The following is an 18,659-nucleotide window of genomic DNA, read 5'->3' as shown; positions in this document are numbered from 1 at the left end:
TTTTAAGTCAATTTCAAGACTAAAGTCATTCAATTTGTCTGAAAACCATGAAAATTGGTTACAAAGTCAATTTTTTATTTGGGTTTGAGTTGGTTTTGGTTCTCTGAACGTAATAACTCAATTATCTCTTAAACAAAATTTTAAATCGGCATTTTATAAGAAATAATCATTATTGTTTGTCAAACGTCATTGAAAACAGTAGTTTTGAACCTAACCCTACAAATACAAAAGTCAACCTAACCTAAATCGGTCAACTGTCAAAATAAAAGATGGCGATTATTTCATCCAATAGTAACGCTCACAGTTAGCTACGTCATACTGTCCACATGTTGGATTTTTGGTTTGGATTTCCTATTTTATAATAAAAACTAATTGTGGGACTTGCCATAAAATGTGGTTAAATATTTACAGCCTGAAAATAACAATAAATAAATTACATCTTGTGTGCTCGCTTTTACCATTCGTGGGCAGAAATGGGGATAAAACTAATTCAGGCTTATTTACCGTATTTATTCAGGACAGGACTGAATAATTTACCGTAACTTGATGCATTTTTAACGTTTGTCTATTACTCTCGAGGATTAACTTACAATCTGTCTAAAAAATGCAGACATACTTTTAAATATTGTTTCATATGTTTATCTGATTATTAAATGAAAGCCACAAATTGTCCTAGTTAGTTGTAACAAAATTTGATCAGTTCCCAATCAATAATTTATTATTATTATTATTATTACTATATAAAGCTCGTTACCTATGCTTTTATTGGTTTTCATTATCACACATTAATATGGCATAATTAAAGTCATTTTGTCAGCATATTAATTACCTGATTATTGGTAGTATTGTTCCACAAGTGAATTATGAACAATTTGGTTGCTTTTTAGGGTTTTTCCGGACTTTTAGGACCTCCAGGACCGAAAGGGGATAAAGGAGACCCTTGGGGAGGGGGACCGGTAAGTAAAATTTTCAGTGTTGTTATATCAGTAATAAATGAATAATTTTTAGGGTATCAAAGGAGACAAAGGTGATCGTGGAGATGACGGTATTCCAGGTAAAGACGGACTGCCTGGTAAAGACTCGGAGAGCCGTTTCATACCAGTACCGGGACCACCAGGTCCCCCAGGACCACCAGGTCCTCAAGGACTCCCAGGTCTTCCGGGGATTTCAATCACCGGACCCAAGGGCGAGCCGGGGGAGTCGATTTTCAGCGAACCGCTTTTCAACCTAAGACCCGGTGAGTTTCCAATCTAATACCGTAGAAAGTTTACAACTTTATTTAGGGTCATAACTTTTAGAACGTTAAAATATTGAACTAGCCGAGCTAAATTTCTGTATTAAACCGTTGGGACATTAATCGCCATCGTTGCAAAGCCTCCAAATTGGATTTTATTGCGACTGAAAGACGGAATTCTTGTTTGCCTCCCCTTTTAAAGTAATTCCGGATTAAATTTATCATCTCGAATTCGGTCAGTGAAACTGTTAATACCTTGCAAAATTTGTCAATCATCGCAAAGAAACGGCTTAAGTTGAATTATTGCAGATCGGGGATAATGTAACGCTATTATTATCTGCAACGTTGCCAGATTATCAACATACCCTAACAGGGTGGTACAAATTGATTGTAGGATATTTACTAGATAGGCAAAAATTCCCTATAACTTTTCTAATATATCTTCCAATAATCCAGTTAATTTGAAAACCGGTGATCTCTAGGGAGTTGTGTGCCTTAAGAACAGTTTTTCTGTTGTCAAAAGTCAAAAGGTGTTTAAAATGGTGAAGAACTGACCTATCTCAAAAGTAAGGAGACCTCTCTCCAAATAATTGAGATCCGATTGGTTGAATGGTAAACTAATTATTTCAATACAGTCTTGTGCATGAAGGGCAGTTTTTGGAAAATATTTCTAGTGATGGTTAAATTACCGGTTAAGTAAATATTTTACTGTACCAGGAAAATTTGACCTGTAGATTACTAGTAAATTACTGGTAAATTGCAAAAACTGTGTTTCTGGCAGTTCAACTTTGACACCGCTTTTCTCCCTGACTGTACCAAATTTTTGTAATGTTTTTTCAGACTGTCAGATAGGAAATTTAATGAGGATTCCAAATATGTGCTTAAAATACTCATTTTCTTACTCCAAGTGGGTTTTATAAGCGATTTTGTCCATGACTGTCCTTTCAAACCTTGTTTCTGGTAGTTCAAACTTTAACACCACTTTTCCCTCCGAATGTCCAAATTTTGTAATGTTTTTTCAGACTATCGGATAGGAAATTTAATGAGGATTCCCAAAATATGCTTAAAATAGTCATTTTCGTACTCGAAGTAGGTTTTACAGTCGATTTTGTCCCTGACTGTTTTTTCAAATTGTAATTCTGGCAGTTCAAATTATGACCTCACTTTTCTCCCTGACTGTACCAAATTTTGTAATGTTTTTCAGGTTATCGGATAGGAAATTTAATGGGGATTCCCAAAATATGCTTAAAATACTCATTTTCTTACTCTAAGTGGGTTTTATAGGCGATTTTGTCCCTGCCTGTTTTTTCAAATTGTAATTCTGGCAGTTTAAATTATGATATCACTTTTCTCCCTGACTGGACCAAATTTTGTAATATTTTTCAGGTTATCGGATAGGAAATTTAATGAGGATTCCAAATATGTGCTTAAAACAATCATTTTCTTATTCCAAGTGGGTTTGACAGGCGATTTTGTCCATGGCTGTCCGCAGACCACAATTTCAACTATTATTTAAATATTTGTTGCACCAAACCAGTTTTTACTAAATAACTCAGAAATGGGGAAAGCTACGAAAAATTTGAAAGATTACAAAAATGTTCCTAATCAACTACTTAATTCAACACCGTAAGTTTGCAGCGCCGTTTTAGCTTCCAGTATACAGGGTGTGCAGGAAAATTATGGTGGTTCACTGTTTTTGGTCACCCTGTACGCAATTTTTAAGATACAATTTTTTACTCTACACTACTGGAAAGAGGAGCTCAAAACGGTTCTTTTAAGTGCTTGAACCACCCTGAACTCCTAAAAATATCTGAATTACAGGGTGCTCAAATATTAAACCACAATTTCAACTGATTGGAAAATTTGTTGCATCAAACCAGTTTTTACTAAAAAACTCAGAAAAGGTAAAAGTTACGAAAAATTTGAAAGAGACCAAAAATCTTCTTAATTAACCCGTTAACTCAACACGGTAACTTTGCAGGACCGTTTTAGCTTCCAGTATACAGGGTGTGCAAGAAAATTATGGTGGTTCACTGTTTTTGGCCACCCTGTGCGCAATTTTTCAGATAAAATTTGTTGGTCAAGCCCACTGGAAAAAGAAGCTCAAGACGGTTAATTTGAGTGGTTCAACCACTCTGAACTCTCAAAAATAACCGAGTTACAGGGTGCTCAAATTTCAACTGATTTGAAAATAACTCAGAAACGGTAAAAATTTGAACGAGAGCAAAAATGGTCGTAAAGAACTGCTAAACTCATCCCTGGAAGTTTCACAGGCCCTACTATACAGGGGGCGAGTGACAAGTGTAAAGATTTATGACTTACTTACTGACTGACACAGTTTATATGACACTTTGGAGTTAATATTTGTATGTATTTTCCACTTTTAAGTTATTCTACAATCAATTTGAACCACCCTGTATGCAGTAAATGTGTCCAGTTTCTGAGATTCACGTTTAACAATCACACATCTACATTGTTTTGTGTAAGGAGTGTTTAATGCGGATGTAATGAATATGAAGGTGGTTTAATGGGTAATTCCGCTAAAAAAAATATTTATTTGCCTGATGAAGCAGAAACACATAATTATTGTCTCTTTCTGCGGAATTACCCATTAAACTACCGTCATATTATTTTGTATATTTTAGTCTTTTGTTGGTCTAAAATATATTCGAAGTTATCTGGAGCACTAAATATCATATTTCTTCACTTCCATTGTTCTGAAAGCTTTTATAATTTAACGAAGTCGGACTGTACGATACCTTCGTGTCGCTTAAAAATGCATCGAAAGAGACTCGACGAGGTTTCGTAAGGAATTGCCTGATCTATTTTTAATTCCCAGAAACGTCCGAAAGACCTTTCTAATCCATCGTGGCCTGTAAATGTTTGATAAAATCATTAAACCAATTCCTGAAAAACACGCGAAAAATGTTGTTTTAAATTACGTTTTAAAGGACACCAAGGTACTATGGAGGAACTGAGGGCCGTACAGGAATTAACTGACTTGAAGGAATCCAGGACAGCAGGTAGTAGATTGTTCGTTGTTTTAGCACTTACCAGTAGCGTCCGTGCACCCTTCAGGGTAGTTTTAAGGCTTTAGTAAGTTGTGCTTTATGTACTGTTTGTGTAAAAAACCACTTGCTCCATTGTAGGTCGTTTTACATAATTGAACTAGTTATGACACACATTTTTCCACTTTTAGATTAGTTTTTAAGAATTTTTTTATATTTTATGGTAAAGATTTTAGACCTCTCACTTGAGGCGTTCCTGAGATAATTAGGAAAAACTAGAGTCAACTTTGACGCCCTCTAGCGGCTAAATGGTACAACTTAGCCCGGTCCAGTCAACGTCACGTGATAGCCCCATTCATTATCTTTCTTTTGTCATCTGGTGTATTTTTACAGAATGTTTCAAATAAGCGAGTTTTTGACGATTTTTTAGAACAGGGCACGAAACTGACTCAAAAATGTGCGATTTTTGAGCCTACTATACTAACAGCTGCCATATTGTCTTTTGCTCAATCCAAGTGACCTTTTATTACTAATTTAAAACTGGGGAACACGAATCTGACGTCCATTTTGCTCTAACTGACACGGTTTTGGAGATGGCCTTGAAATTATGACAGTTTTTAGGGCGTGGCACCCTTAAAAGATTACATGTGAAAAAAGTCATAAATTCAATTTTTTATCATATATTTAGTAAAAGTTGCTTCCTACCAGGGTGTATACGTGGTAAAATTTCGCACCCCTTATACAAACCGTTTTTGAGATATTCATGAAAAAAATCGAAAAAATAAAATAAAATTTGGCGACCTCTAGCGGCTAAGCGGTAGAACTTAGCCTGGTTCGGTCCACGTCACGTGATAGCCCTATTCATTAGCTTTTTTTCGTCATCTGTTGTGTTTTTACAGAATGTTCCGAATAAACAAGTTTTTGGAGAATTGCACAAAAATTTACCTAAAAATGAGATTTTCTGCGACGGTTTGCGTTGATTACTGGATATTTGGGTGCTATTTAATATAAAATTTAGTGCGGTGAATTTTGACCTTTTTAATTCAGCTGTCAAAATGACACAAAACTAAAATCATTGTATTCGTAATATGAAAATTACCCAAAACAAAAACTAAATCAATAAATTCAATTTACATCAGGAAAATCTATCTGGGACGGATATTTGAGTGAATTCGATCTATTTTTTATTGAAAAAAAGGGAAAAACGAAATTTGTTCAAGTCGTCCTTTGTCGATCTTTCCAAGCAAAATAGCTGTCGTATTATCCCTTTCAGGTGGACAAGACAGGATTTGTCCCTTTAAAAAAACATAACATAGAAAACGAACAAACAAAGCCCGAATGTTATCTCCCAACCGAAAACTAGAAACTATTTTCAATAAGCACTCTATCAGGGTTATTTAGGGGGGAAACTGTGACATCCGTGGCGTCGTTTGAATAGGCTCCAAAATGAGAATAGGACCCGTGTGTATGGATCTTTGCCATTTTTCACGATCTTAATAGAAAGCTCCCCCGTTTCTTTGCTTTTTCTTCGCATAAATTTTAAACCGGGAAATATGCTTCCGTGTCGCTGACACATCATTTTCCAGCTTTATCGGTTTGCATTCGATTTTTTCACAACCAAAAAACTCGTGTTGTTTCCCCTTCGGGGATTCGTAGAGAAATACTTGTAAAGCAGCTTATTTGCGCGCCAAATTGGATATCAAAAGTGTATTCGATCCTGAACTGTGTTCCAGACAGCTATTCCACAATTATAATGAAAAAATCCAGGACTGTGACAGAATTTATGGTATTTTGTGCCCTTAAAGACTAGAAACATAAATTATATGCCGGATACAGGTGAACGTAAATATAATATTTTCGCTCGGGTGCAATTTTGCATTTATTGTTCGATATTCTCGTTTCATGTCACGCGGTTAATCGAAAAATGCTTTACTACTTTGGTTTCCTTTCTTCTAAGGAAATGGTAAAAAACTACTTTATTCTAAAGTCCGATAGTAAATTGGAAAATTGATTTTCCTTAGTATTGTACTGACTTATAATTGAGATGCTTTATAGGGAATTAGATTGCTTCAAAACCACAATAGTTTTACTCGTTCGATTGAAAAAGTGCTTTTCAATATTATTTAACAAGAAATCTCCAGTTCCTCTCATACTCCATTAAACACAATTTTGACAGAGTTGAGCCCTGTCAGATGTCAAATGTCATTAAAGATTGGTGTCATCTGTAAAAAAAAATATAAAACATCAAAATAAAAATAAGAAAACTAAGTAATTAATAATTTCAGTTTAGCTTATGATTATTTATTTACTTTTTTGTACAGGCCCATTTGACAGTTATTAATATGTCGTGAGTGTCATTTGTCAAATAGGCTGTACACATATGCATGGTAATTCCCATCCGATAATGGAAACATAACAAAGTGTATACAGTGCGTTTTTTTTAACGCGCAACATAGGATTTCACGTGTTAAATTTTTAAGCCCATGTTAGACCATGTTATTTTGGAACTACAAGTATAAAACTTGACGGGTGGCTGTTTCGTACCCTGAAGCTTAAGTAAGTTTACCAATTCGGCCTAAAAAGTGTTAAAAAGCTTGCAAAAAATCATCTTTTTTCGAAAAGGTTTTATCGTTTCATACTCCCTGTATGCATTGTTGTTCTTTGTTGTTTTTGATACTGGCACGGCAGGTAGCAGGTAAAATTTGGCGTAGAAAGTAAAACAGGGTGATCATTAACTTTATATCAAGAAAGTTAAGAACAAAAGAAGTATTTTTATAAGTGAATTGTTCAAAGTGACCTCCGTTTGAAGCCAAACAGTATTCCAAACCATCATAAAATGCCCTTTTGACGTTCAAAAGATGTCGGGTCGTGATGCAGTCAAAATATGTCACTTTACCTGCTACCTGCCCTGTCAGTATAAAAACAACAAGGAACAACAATGCGTACAGGGAGTATGGAACGATAAAATCTTTTCGAAAAAAAATGATTTTTTTCCAGTTTTTAATCACTTTTTAGACCAAATTGGTAGACTTACTTAAGCTTCAGGGTACTAAAGACACACCAGTCAAGTTATAGACTTGCAGTTCCAAAATAAAATGGTCTAACATGGGCTTAAAAATTTAACACGTAAAATCCTATGTTGCGCGTTAAAAAAAACGCACTGTATTATTGACTTGTATATGATTGAAGAGTGTACAAACTTAAATTGTATATTGTCACGTGTACGACACTGGTTGTGTCACATCACAGTTGTCAGAACTGTCAAAATTAAACTAGAAGTTCTACAAAACTATCATAACGGTGGATTGGACATTTTGGTGAGTTACAGTTCCATGGATGATGATTTATAGCTTCATGGCACTTCTAAGCTAATTTTAACAGTGTAGGACGTTGTTTTTAGTCACGTGACAGCTGTCACAACTGTCAAAATTCGCTTAGAAATTCCGCGGCGCTATAAAATATCATATTAGTGTATAATTTTGATGAGTCACAATTTAAGTGATATTTGCAGCTCCCTAGATCTAAGTTGGATGGATCACAGTATACGACATTGTTTTTTAGTCACGTGACAGCTGTCAAAATTGACCTGGCACTGCCATAAAACTATAAAATACCAAAACAATCATTTTGCTAAATTGCAGTAAAAGTTGTATTTACAGTTTCATTGAATCTAAGTTTGACAGTTGCACATTTGGTAACCTTGTCTTTAGTCGCCTGACAGCTGTCAAAATTAGCTTAGAAGTGCCATGAAGCTATAAATTAGCCATTGATTGTTTTACTCCTATTTCCTTCACATTTCTCCCAACTGAATTAACCTGGTCATCTGGTTTTTTTCATGCTGACAGAAAATCAAAGTCCTTAAAATGATTCAGTGTTAAAACTAAATATTAGAGCCAGAAAAACATAGCAACGTTGCCAAACTTCTCTAAAAAAAAAATCAAAAATAACATTCACTGGTTGAAAATAAAAATGTGTGTCGTAACTAGTCAAGTTATGCTGATGGTATATTGTACTGAAAAAATGTACTGAAAAGGTGACTTTTCAATTGTTTTAGGTCGATCAACGGATAGTCCACCCATCGCCCACGCAGTCACCCAGAAAGAAACGCCCACATCCAATTCAGGGGCCATGGCATTTAAATCCAGAAATTTGATGCTGGAACATACCAAGAATAGTCCGATAGGAACAATGGTCTACATTATTGAGGAGGAGTCTTTATTGGTGCGGGTTAACGCTGGATGGCAATACGTTGCTGTAAGTAAACTTTCTGCACTATGCAGATTAGTTTCAGTTGAAATTTTCAGCTTGGAGCTCTACTACACTCGGCACCGTCACCTCCGGGGGTTCTAACGACCATGGCACCAAGACAAATTCATCCCCCGCTCGAGTCAAGTAACCTGGTGCACGACAACGTAATGCCTCGCCTGGGTGAGCACGAGAAAGCCCAGAAAGTGCGTCCCAGCTCTAAACCGATGGATTTGAACGTAAAACCGCATTTTTCACCCGAGGAAGCGAAAACCACTCAATTTGCCTCGGTAAGTAAACGTTTCGTCTAATTTGTTCGATTTTCCACTTGTAAACGACATTGTTCAGCCAATTTCTCATTCGAACCGGATGCCTCCTTTATTGTTATTTGAAAATGCAATTCCGATTTTATGCAGATTTATTTCAGTCAGTTTTAAAGTTAGATTGCCCTAGCAATCTCTAGGGACTTTAATAAAAATTGCAGGTCTTGCACGAGTGGCGAAAACAAATTAATTTGTCATTTTAAGACCGTTCAGTGTCTGTTACTTCCTAAAATTAGTGTCTTTGGTAGTACTTAGAGCTATTTTAACATCAGAATTGTGTTCCTAAGGTTTGAATTAGTACCCAAAGACAGTTTTTCTGAGATAGTACCGTTATGGCAGCAATTTACAGAATACTCTAATGAAAGGCCAAAATTTGGTGCACTTTTCCAGTTAATCGTAAATAACTTGGTTACTAAAATAACATTTACTAACATATTATAGTACAGTAGATAGCTAATAAACAGGGCTATCACGTGACGTTGAATGGACGACTTTAAGTCTCACCGTTTGGTCACTAGAGGGCGTCAAAGTTTTGTAAATATCTCGAAAACGGTTCAACTTAGAGGTCTAAAATTCCAACTTTAAAGTAAACTGGCAAAATGGTAAAAAAATCGACTTATAAGTGAGATACACTCCACTTTCATTAATCAATCACTATTATTCCTGAATATCTCAAAAAGGGTTTTCCTATTAATTTACCAACAAAAGTTTCCATTCCAATGGGGCAATTCAAAAGAACCTCAACACGATAAAAAACCATTATTTGCCTTTCTTTTTCGTGGCTGTTAAGCTAGAAATTTCTTTTTTAAGTGAAGGCAGAAATACGGATAATTGAAAATTAATCCCGATACTAAAAATTAGATCATTCAAAGGGAAATTTTAAAACGGTAACGTTTTCCCGAATGCAGAATTGCAGCTTTCAACCCGATCATTTTATCTGGCATATAATCAATCTAAACGTTTTGCGGAAGTAATTCGGATCTTTGGATGATTCCTGCGGATATACGTTTCCAACATAATCTTGTTTGGATCGGTCGAATCGAACAAATTTTTATTTGCCGATTAAGTTTTCCGCAAGAGTTGGCATAATTTGACTGGAGAAACACCTGAAAGTTAAATAAATTGATATCTGTTGCTAGATAAAGAAAACGAGGGAATATTTCACGATTACACGTGAACTAAAACGAACCGAATCCAATTTAATTAATAAAATTTCGGGATTACTCCCCTGGATACGGTCGTTTTTTTTAAATTCAGACAGAAACTCCATTCGAAAAAATTTCATTACCGTTACTCGGCTAACAGTGAAAGAAATCTGTGGATTTCAAGTTAAGCTGCGAGTTTTTTGGGGCCTGATTATTTATTTTTAAAAAACGTTTTAATTCGATGTGACGTAATAATATACACTGGGTGTCTCAATTGAAATAGTGCACTTTGAACAAATTGACTACCAGTTTAGTGAAATTTCCTGTTGAAACTTTCACCCTGTATATGAAACTGAAACTGAGTGTCCTATTTGAAACAGTGCGTTTTTAAGGCTTTTGAAACGCTGTCACCCTGTATATTTCTGGAATAGTACACTTTTTGTACAGCACATAGTAGGCCAAGACAAGCTGAATTGAATGGCGTTATAATATACAGAGTGTTCTATTTGAAATAGTGCTTTATTAAGGCTTTTCTTATTTTACAAGGTTTTTGGTACCACGAAACCAGCTCTTTATCACTATTTACATGTTTTTTAATGGAAAAAACTTTGTTTTGGTTCCAACTGCACTCTTCAAGCAAATTCAGGAAAAGTGCTGATTCTAGGTAAAAAAAAAAACAAGTTAGAGGTTTTTCGGTCACCCTGTATACAATTGTCAAGATAGAATTTTCTGCACAGCATCACTGAAAAGAGCGGTTTAAGACGGTTCGTTTAAGTGGTTGAATCGTCTTGAACTCACAAAGATAACCGAGATACAGGGTGTACAAATTTCGGACGTTAGGGTGACCAGTTTTTGTCAAATAACTCGGAAACAGTTAGCGTTACAAAAAAAATGCCAGAGACCAAAAATGTTTTTAATGGACTCCTTAACCCCGCACCGTAAACCTGCAGGACCGTTTTTGCTTCCAGTATACAGGGTGTTAAAGAAAAGTATGGTGGGTCACTGTTTTTGGTCACCCTGTACTTTTTGTAACTTTTTAAGATACAATTTTTTGGTTGACACCATTGGAAAGAGGAGTTTAAGGCGGTTTATTTAAGTGGTTGAACCACCCTGAACTCCCAAAAATAACTGAGTTACAGGGTGTTCAAATTTCAAACTACATTTTTAACTGATTTGAAAATTTGTTGCACCAATTTAGTTTTTGCCAAATAACTTGAAAACGGTGAGAGTTACGAAAAAATTGTTTGAAGCCAAAAATGTTTCTAATGGACTCCTTAATCCCGCACCGTAAACCTGCAGGACCGTTGTGGCTTCCAGTATACAGGGTGTTCACTTCAAGTCCAGTTTTAGACTTAAAACGAAAAATTAGGTTAGGTTGGAGCTTTATCAATGATACTCTTAGGACAAAATTGCCAAAGTCATTAGTGTGACTATAAATTACAGTCTAGTGACCTCAAAAACAAGACACCTCCCACTTATTTACATTTTTATGGTTCCTCTTATTAAAACGACTGATTCGGCAACCTTTTCTGTGAAATTCCAGTTATTCGTCCCTGGCGACCGGTTGCGCTGATAACTTCCTGAAGTTTGCATTTTCGCCACGTGAACAGTTTTCTAGGTGCTTGACCGGGATTTTCCCCCCTAAATTTATTACCTTTACAAAAGTTTACAGAACAATAGACTAGTTAGCGTTTAAGGTGGGTAACTCAAAAGAGGGAAAAATACACGACGTTCCTTGACGCAGACGAATGCTTCTTTTGCATTAAAGCTTACATAAATCTGCGAGATGTAAGCGCAACATCTTATTTTATGATGAAACGTATTTTAAAATATTCGAGACGGAATTTGCAGTGTAGAAGATTTTAGCCGGATTTATTTTATTTTTCTTGTTTGGTTGTTTTATTACACTCGTTTAAAACCTTGTGAGTGCAGTGATTTTCGCTCTAGACTGGAGGGGTAAGGGGGAACGTTAAATTGAATGACAAAACCCATTTGCAATTCAAATTACTCTAAAAACCGCACTCCAGCTTGTACAATTTTGTATTTTTCCTAGCTCAGAATACTAAAATATCCTTGAAAAGCGATTTTATCATTGCAAACAATTAAGGAGGGAAGTCAGTCTACTCAACCAAAATTACTTTTTTTCTTATCTATTTACCATTTACGATTTGTCTAAACGTGAGTAATTAAGCCGCGTGAAGATAAATTTGTCTTGCAACTTCCCGAATTTATTAAATTTCAAAGAATTTCATTATTGCATTTAAAAACTGTTACGGAAAGTATTAATCCGGGGGAATGTTGCCTTTGAAATATCGCCCCGTTTTTCGGGGAAACTTTCCAAATTGGACCAAGATAAAAAGTTTCGGGGCGTCGGAAAGTTCTTTTTTTTTATGAATTTTAATGTCCGACATTTTTCCAGACAAGAAAAACATATGGGAATTCCTTCTCGCATAATTGGTTACTGAAATATGCTAAAACTTTAGAAGTATTAAACTAAAAGAATTACAATAACATGTAAATGTTATGATTACATTAGTAAAGTTCTAATTTCTGTAAGCAACAAGATTTGTATACAAAAAAATTATATTATTAAGATATCTTTCAGATTGATGTGGGCTGGGAGTTTTCTAATAATAGTCTTGGTTAATCTACTGAAAGGTTTAATTGAGTTCATTTTGAATTTGTTATTCTGCATTTAGTTCTTTATGGTTAACATTACAAATGGTCTTGATAGCTCTACTGATTGTTGAAATATCCTAAATCAAAGTAAAAGTGTGACTTTTCTACTCAAAATTATGAATTTAATCCTGTGAAATCTACTAAAGATTAATTTTTGATGTGTTATTCTGCATTAAATTCTTTATAAATCACACTAAAAATGACCTCAATAACTCTACTGATGGCAAATCTAACCAAGTTTTTGTACACACATGATTCATACTGAAAATAGTTTCAAAGGCTTGTTTAAACCAGTGAAGGACTAAAGTGAGGTTATAGTGAATTTCGAATGTGTATTTTAGCACTAAAATCTCGACCAGAAACATTAAAAATAAATAAAGTAGGTTGGTTTGGATTAGAACAAAGTTAGTACATTTTTCTGGTTTACAAATCTCACAGACGTGACTGTGACGCCCTCTAGCGGCCAAACAGTGACGGCTATAACCTTGTTCTGTCACATTTTTAGAAAGCCCATAATCTGGATTTTTTTTTACCTTCAGTACCATTTTGCTGTAACTCTTTAAATAACGAAGTTATTGAAGGTTAAACAAAAAGTGTTAAAATTACTGTTTTGGTCTGACAGACGTGATTTTCACGCCCTCTAGCGGCCAAACAGTGTCACACTTTTAAATAGCCCATAATCTGGACTATTTTTTACCTTCAATAACCTTTAAATAACCAAGTTATTAACGGTTAAACTGAAGGGTGTAAAATATTATTTTATGGTTCAAATTCCCTTGAAACAAATTACTACACCAATGCGATTTCCCATAAAAGCACAAAATACTGACAAGCAAAATGTGTACTTATTAAGCCAGGCAAAAGTTGATTAAACCTACCCGTAAACTGAATCACCCTAACCTAAAATAGCCTCACTGAAAGGCAAACAACCCGGATTAACCCTCGACAAAACCACCCCTTTAACCGGAGCGACTCAACAAGTAGGTTAAGGCATTAAATCGATCGACTTACCATTTTTTTTTCATCCCCCAGTTACGAATTGCGGCACTCAACGAACCCTATTCAGGCAATTCCGGAGGGGTGAGGGGTGCGGATTATGATTGTTACCGAGAAGCCCATCGGGCGGGTCTAAAAGGCACTTTCAGGTAAGTTTTTTGAGTACTTGATGGAAGTTTAATCGTCTCTAGGGTTAATTTCACCAAACTTGTTTCAGAAACATCCCTTATTACCTAGGGATGATTTGTTATTGTTATTCCCTCGAAAAAAAACCTTTTTGTTCGGTTCAGTTGTAAAACCGTCCATTTGGGAGGTAAACTGGATAAACAACACGCACAATAAATTAACCCTCCGGTTTATTTACTTAACTGAGATCGTAAAGGATTGAAATTGGCATTAATTAGAAAGATTCGGTACGGTTCTGATTATTTGGGCAACTTCTCAAAGCTCCAGAATTATTTATACCTTTTTATTATGTTGGTTTTGTATACGCAAACAACGTTTCATTTATGTTTACCCTTTCTTGGCTTTAAATTCTCTGGAAAGTTTGTTTTAAGGGAAAACCACTGATAAGAAGAGAGAGAGAACCAACCGACAAAGATGTGACGTGATTTGAGAGTTGATCATGTGACCTGAACTGTCATACTAAACACTCAGTCATGAATTTCCATCTTTGTCGGGAGTACAATAAATGCTTAATGTTAATTTTGAAATTTCCATACTGCAGTAAACAGAGCGATTTTTCAGGCTGAAAATAAGGTCGATTTTTGCTTGAAACAAACGAGTGTTTTAACAGGATTTTCCGTTGTAAATGGCTTTTACGCCAAACGAAAATGAACCTTATTTACTTCTACAATTAGGCTGTTAATTGTTCTGAATATTGTTTAAAAGCTTGGTCTGTCTCTATAGCTGCAGTAAATGGAGACAAAAACACTGATTTTTTCTTAAAAACTATTTTTTTTTTCTGGACTAAATGGTTGTGGTGGCAATAAGGTCGATTTCTGCTTGAAACAAAACGAGTGTTTTAACAGGATTTTTAATTGTAAATGTCTTTTACGTTAAGCGAAAATGAACTTTAAAAATTAGGCTAATTTTTGGTGCACCTTGTTAGTTATTGTCTTGTAACTCTTCAAGATGGCCTCTATAAGGGCAAAACTCCTTAATACAATCTTGTAGAGGATGAAAGGCGTTTTTATTGCCCTTGTGACATAATGGGCTAATTACAGGGCGTTCCTGTCATCTCGGGCACAAGACGTAAACTCTATAGTAAGACAAGTAGACCGGATACTTCCGGTGAGCAATCTACGGGGGGAAGTCTTATTCGATTCCTGGGCGGATATCTTCGATGGTAGAGGAGCACCGTTCGCCCACCAACCTCGTATATTCTCCTTCAATGGTAACTGTGGTTCGTAACCCAACTTTTGACAGATCAATAAATCTGGTACTTGCTCAGGTAAAAACGTGATGACTGATCCGCACTGGCCAATCAAATCGGCGTGGCACGGCGCCCTTTTGGACGGGACAAGGGCGTTGGACACTTCGTGTGAAGCGTGGCACACCTCGCATTATGGCAAACTGGGATTGGCCGGCAATTTAAAGGGCCAAATGTTGCTGGACCAAAACCCTTTGCCCTGCGACAAGAAGCTGATTCTGCTTTGCATCGAAGCTACCAGTGAAATTTTCGTGTTGAGACGCAGACGGACGATAGACGAAGACAATAGGTGAGTTTCCATGGAGCAAGTAGAGCGAATGTGACGTCACAATGACCAACTATCAAATTACGGTTTTGCCAAATTACGTCATCGTGACGTTACGTTTACTCTGCTCGCTTCATGGGGCTTGGAAAACGAATGCTGAAAATGATTCTTAAAAAGTTTCTAGAATTGCCTTACGTTATGCCCATTAAGAGTGCAGTAAAAACAATAAAAACACGAAGAAGTTCGCATGGAAAGCGGAAATTTGCAATTTGATTGCTCAACTAATCTGATTATGTAAAAGTATCAAGAAAGTGGGTTATTTTCCTGCAAGAAGTGTGTAACATGAATGTGCAGTGATTGCTTAAATCACGTTCGTATTGTTGGTGATTGGTTAGGAAATTCAGCTTGCTGCTTTATCCTGACCAATCACAAGCCAAAAACTATGCTGGAATTTCCCAAAAAGAGGCAGTCACGTGACAACTGTCATAAAGAAAAACCACTTTATATCAAATACTGCAAGAAAACTTTTTTAAACCGTGATTATTTGCAAATTTTGAGCACATTTTTGACGTTACTGACAGTTGTCACGTGATTCTAGAACACTATTTAACTAAACGATCACCTGATAATTGTTAAAATTAAACTGTCACAAATCTCGTCTTGTCTCGAAAACGGGTATTAAACTTTTATTTTTGCAAATTCTAGACAAATTTGGTTTTAAAAAATAATTTAGCTAGGCAGTCACTTGATCTACTTTTTTTAAATCCACTAAACTTAACATTCAGTAAACCCCAAAATTGGCAAACTAATAAAATATTCTTGGAATCGATTTTATTGGCAACATACGGGCCGAAAGTCGAAACTTTCCTCCCCCTTTCCCCAACTAACATCTAATGCCGTTAATTAACTTTCTCCCTTCGTGTTCGAACTTTTTCCCACCCATTTCGCCATTGATGGAGTCCATTATGAGCACCTGCTAATTTGTAACTCTCTCACCCCTCACAAGATCGACTTTTTCCATTTCTCCATCGAATTCATTAAACGAAAGTTCACGACATAAAGTATCCATTATTAATTTTTCGCAAGTTTCTCCCAGTCTGCTTTATTATTCAGAATCTTTGGGAAGTTTTGACCTGAAAATATGACCTGACTAAAAATACAACTTTTAATCTGGCAACACTGTTCTGGCCTAGTGACAGTAGTCAAAAACACGTGACTGTAAAGAAATAGTCTGAATTACAGAAATATTATGAAAATTGGTAAAAGTTTTAATTATTAGAAGAAGACCAAAAAAATGCTGTTTTTGGCATGTGCGATTGAAACGTTCTTTCATTATCAAAGCTTATTGATAAATTAAAAATTTTCCCGGTCTATTGGAATTAAATATACTGGAATAAAAGCGTCATCGACGATAAATCAGCAAAGTATTAGGCACCTGCAGCAGTCCCATTCAAGAAAACTGACGATGCGGAATTAGTTGGAAAGTTGCGACTCGATCGGAGACTTAAAGAACGGAAATTGTGTATCGACTTGTCTGGGAATATGGAGCGTGAAAGATTTAAAGGTTACCCCTAAAAAAGCCTTGAACTTTCTGTTTCGTATGTAAATTGACCATAAATTCGTAAATTCATAGCCTTTATCGCTGTATACAACTCTCTAAAAATCAAGGTCATCTCAAAAATGGTACCAGTTAGCGTCATTCTGATACCAAATTTGAGTTTCTAAGGCCCAAATTAGTGTATAACAGGAATTTCATTGAGCTGCTACCGATATGGTGCTTTACAAAGTACCTTGTAACTAAAGCTGCAAAAAAACAGAAATTTTGATGCACTTTACAGTAAAATCGCTTATTTGAAACCCTCAATATAGACACATTAGAGGACCGTAGATAGAGAATGAATGGGGCTATCACGTGACATTGAGCGGGCTCGGCTAAGTTGTCCCGTTTGCCCGCTAGAGAGCGTCAAAGTTGGTCATTTAATTTCATACTTTTTTGTAAATATCTCGAAAACTGTACAATTTTCTAATTCTTTTCTAACCACAAAATTCCTTGCCGTCATCGCTGTATATCACACTAATTATTTTTGCTTTAATTGATTTTTTTGAATTTTTCAGTGACCCTGAAGATCTAATGACCGAAGAACAATACCATCAACTACTAAACTCAATCCATTAAACCGTCTACAAGCAGTTTTAAGTCACTCTTTTGTTCCATCCATCCAATTGTTAAATGTTTAGGACTTTTTTGCCATTTCCAGTTTTTGACTGTTTTTTTATTACCAAAATAGTTATGTACATAAATAAGTTTTTAAGGTGGTCAACGTTAGTGTTTTTTAAATGTAAAAATTGCTTAATTACGGGCCTATTGTAAAATTTTTATATTTTTTATCTATTTATTGTCTAAGTGTAGGTAGAGGTGTGATAAATGCAGGACGGTTTTCTAAGTAATTTTGCATTGTTATAATAGGGAATATACCAGTTCTTGTATACAACAAGCAAGCAATTTGTCTTAGATTGTCACATATCAGTCGTTTACTTTTAAGTTTCTTAAATAAAGGTAAATGATTTGTAATATTTGTTACGGTGTAAGTGCACAGTGTGTATAATAATGTTGTATGTATGAATATTTAAATAATATACTTAAACCGTTCTAATAAATGGTTACGAAAAGTAACAAATCAGTTACTTCAGTAAGTTTTGCTGTTTTACTTGATTTTACCTGTTTTTGGTTTAATTTATAAAAATTGCTTTTTTGCAAGAGAGTCTAAATTAAAACTAGACTAGCAATTTACAACACACACTATAAAGTGTTTAAACATTTTCTACTCAGTAGTAGCAGGGAGGTCAGTTTAGTTTTCTTGACATATGGTGAATGAACCACTAAGAGGGAGTATTAAAAAAAAAACAATAATTCCTTCCTGTTGTATTTTAATTTCATAATAAAATTACCTATTATATATTAATTAAACCGTTCTAATAAATGGTTAAAAAAAGATAATAAATTAGTTACTTCAGTAAGTTTTGCTGTTTTACTTGATTTTACCTGTTTTTGGTTTAATTTATAAAAATTGCTTTTTTGCAAGAGAGTCTAAATTAAAACTAGACTAGTAATTTACAACACACACTATAAAGTGTCTAAACATTTTCTACTCAGTAGTAGCAGGGAGGTCAGTTTAGTTTTCTTGACATATGGTGAATGAACTACTAAGAGGGAGTATTAAAAAAAAAACAATAATTCCTTCCTGTTGTATTTTAATTTCATAATAAAATTACCTATTATATATTAATTAAACCGTTCTAATAAATGGTTAAATAAAGGTAATAAATCAGTT

General features: G+C 35.2%; 1 protein-coding gene across 8 annotated transcripts in view; it reads left to right on the top strand.

Moving 5' to 3' along the window:
* Window positions 1–18,021, top strand: part of LOC145734645 (uncharacterized) — a 130,911-nt gene extending 112,890 nt beyond the window's left edge. For 7 of the 8 annotated variants that reach the window (XM_081988142.1, XM_081988140.1, XM_081988141.1 and 4 more), the window contains 9 exons: window positions 888–956; window positions 1,009–1,237; window positions 4,186–4,257; window positions 8,297–8,496; window positions 8,547–8,777; window positions 13,667–13,779; window positions 14,857–15,026; window positions 15,084–15,351; window positions 17,443–18,021. In XM_081988142.1, the coding sequence (XP_081844268.1) occupies window positions 888–956; window positions 1,009–1,237; window positions 4,186–4,257; window positions 8,297–8,496; window positions 8,547–8,777; window positions 13,667–13,779; window positions 14,857–15,026; window positions 15,084–15,351; window positions 17,443–17,503 (1,413 nt within the window). In that variant the 3' untranslated portion in view covers window positions 17,504–18,021. The remainder of the gene's footprint in view (window positions 1–887; window positions 957–1,008; window positions 1,238–4,185; window positions 4,258–8,296; window positions 8,497–8,546; window positions 8,778–13,666; window positions 13,780–14,856; window positions 15,027–15,083; window positions 15,352–17,442) is intronic. The other variant, XM_081988139.1, reaches the window with a different exon arrangement.
* Window positions 18,022–18,659: the final 638 nt, after the last annotated feature.

Source organism: Ips typographus, linkage group LG10, assembly GCF_016097725.1.
Source record: "Ips typographus isolate SLU linkage group LG10, UJ_Ityp_2.0, whole genome shotgun sequence".
Taxonomy (NCBI): Eukaryota; Metazoa; Arthropoda; class Insecta; order Coleoptera; family Curculionidae; genus Ips; species Ips typographus.
Note: the sequence above shows the minus strand (reverse complement) of the source record. Positions and strands in the feature narration are given on the sequence as shown.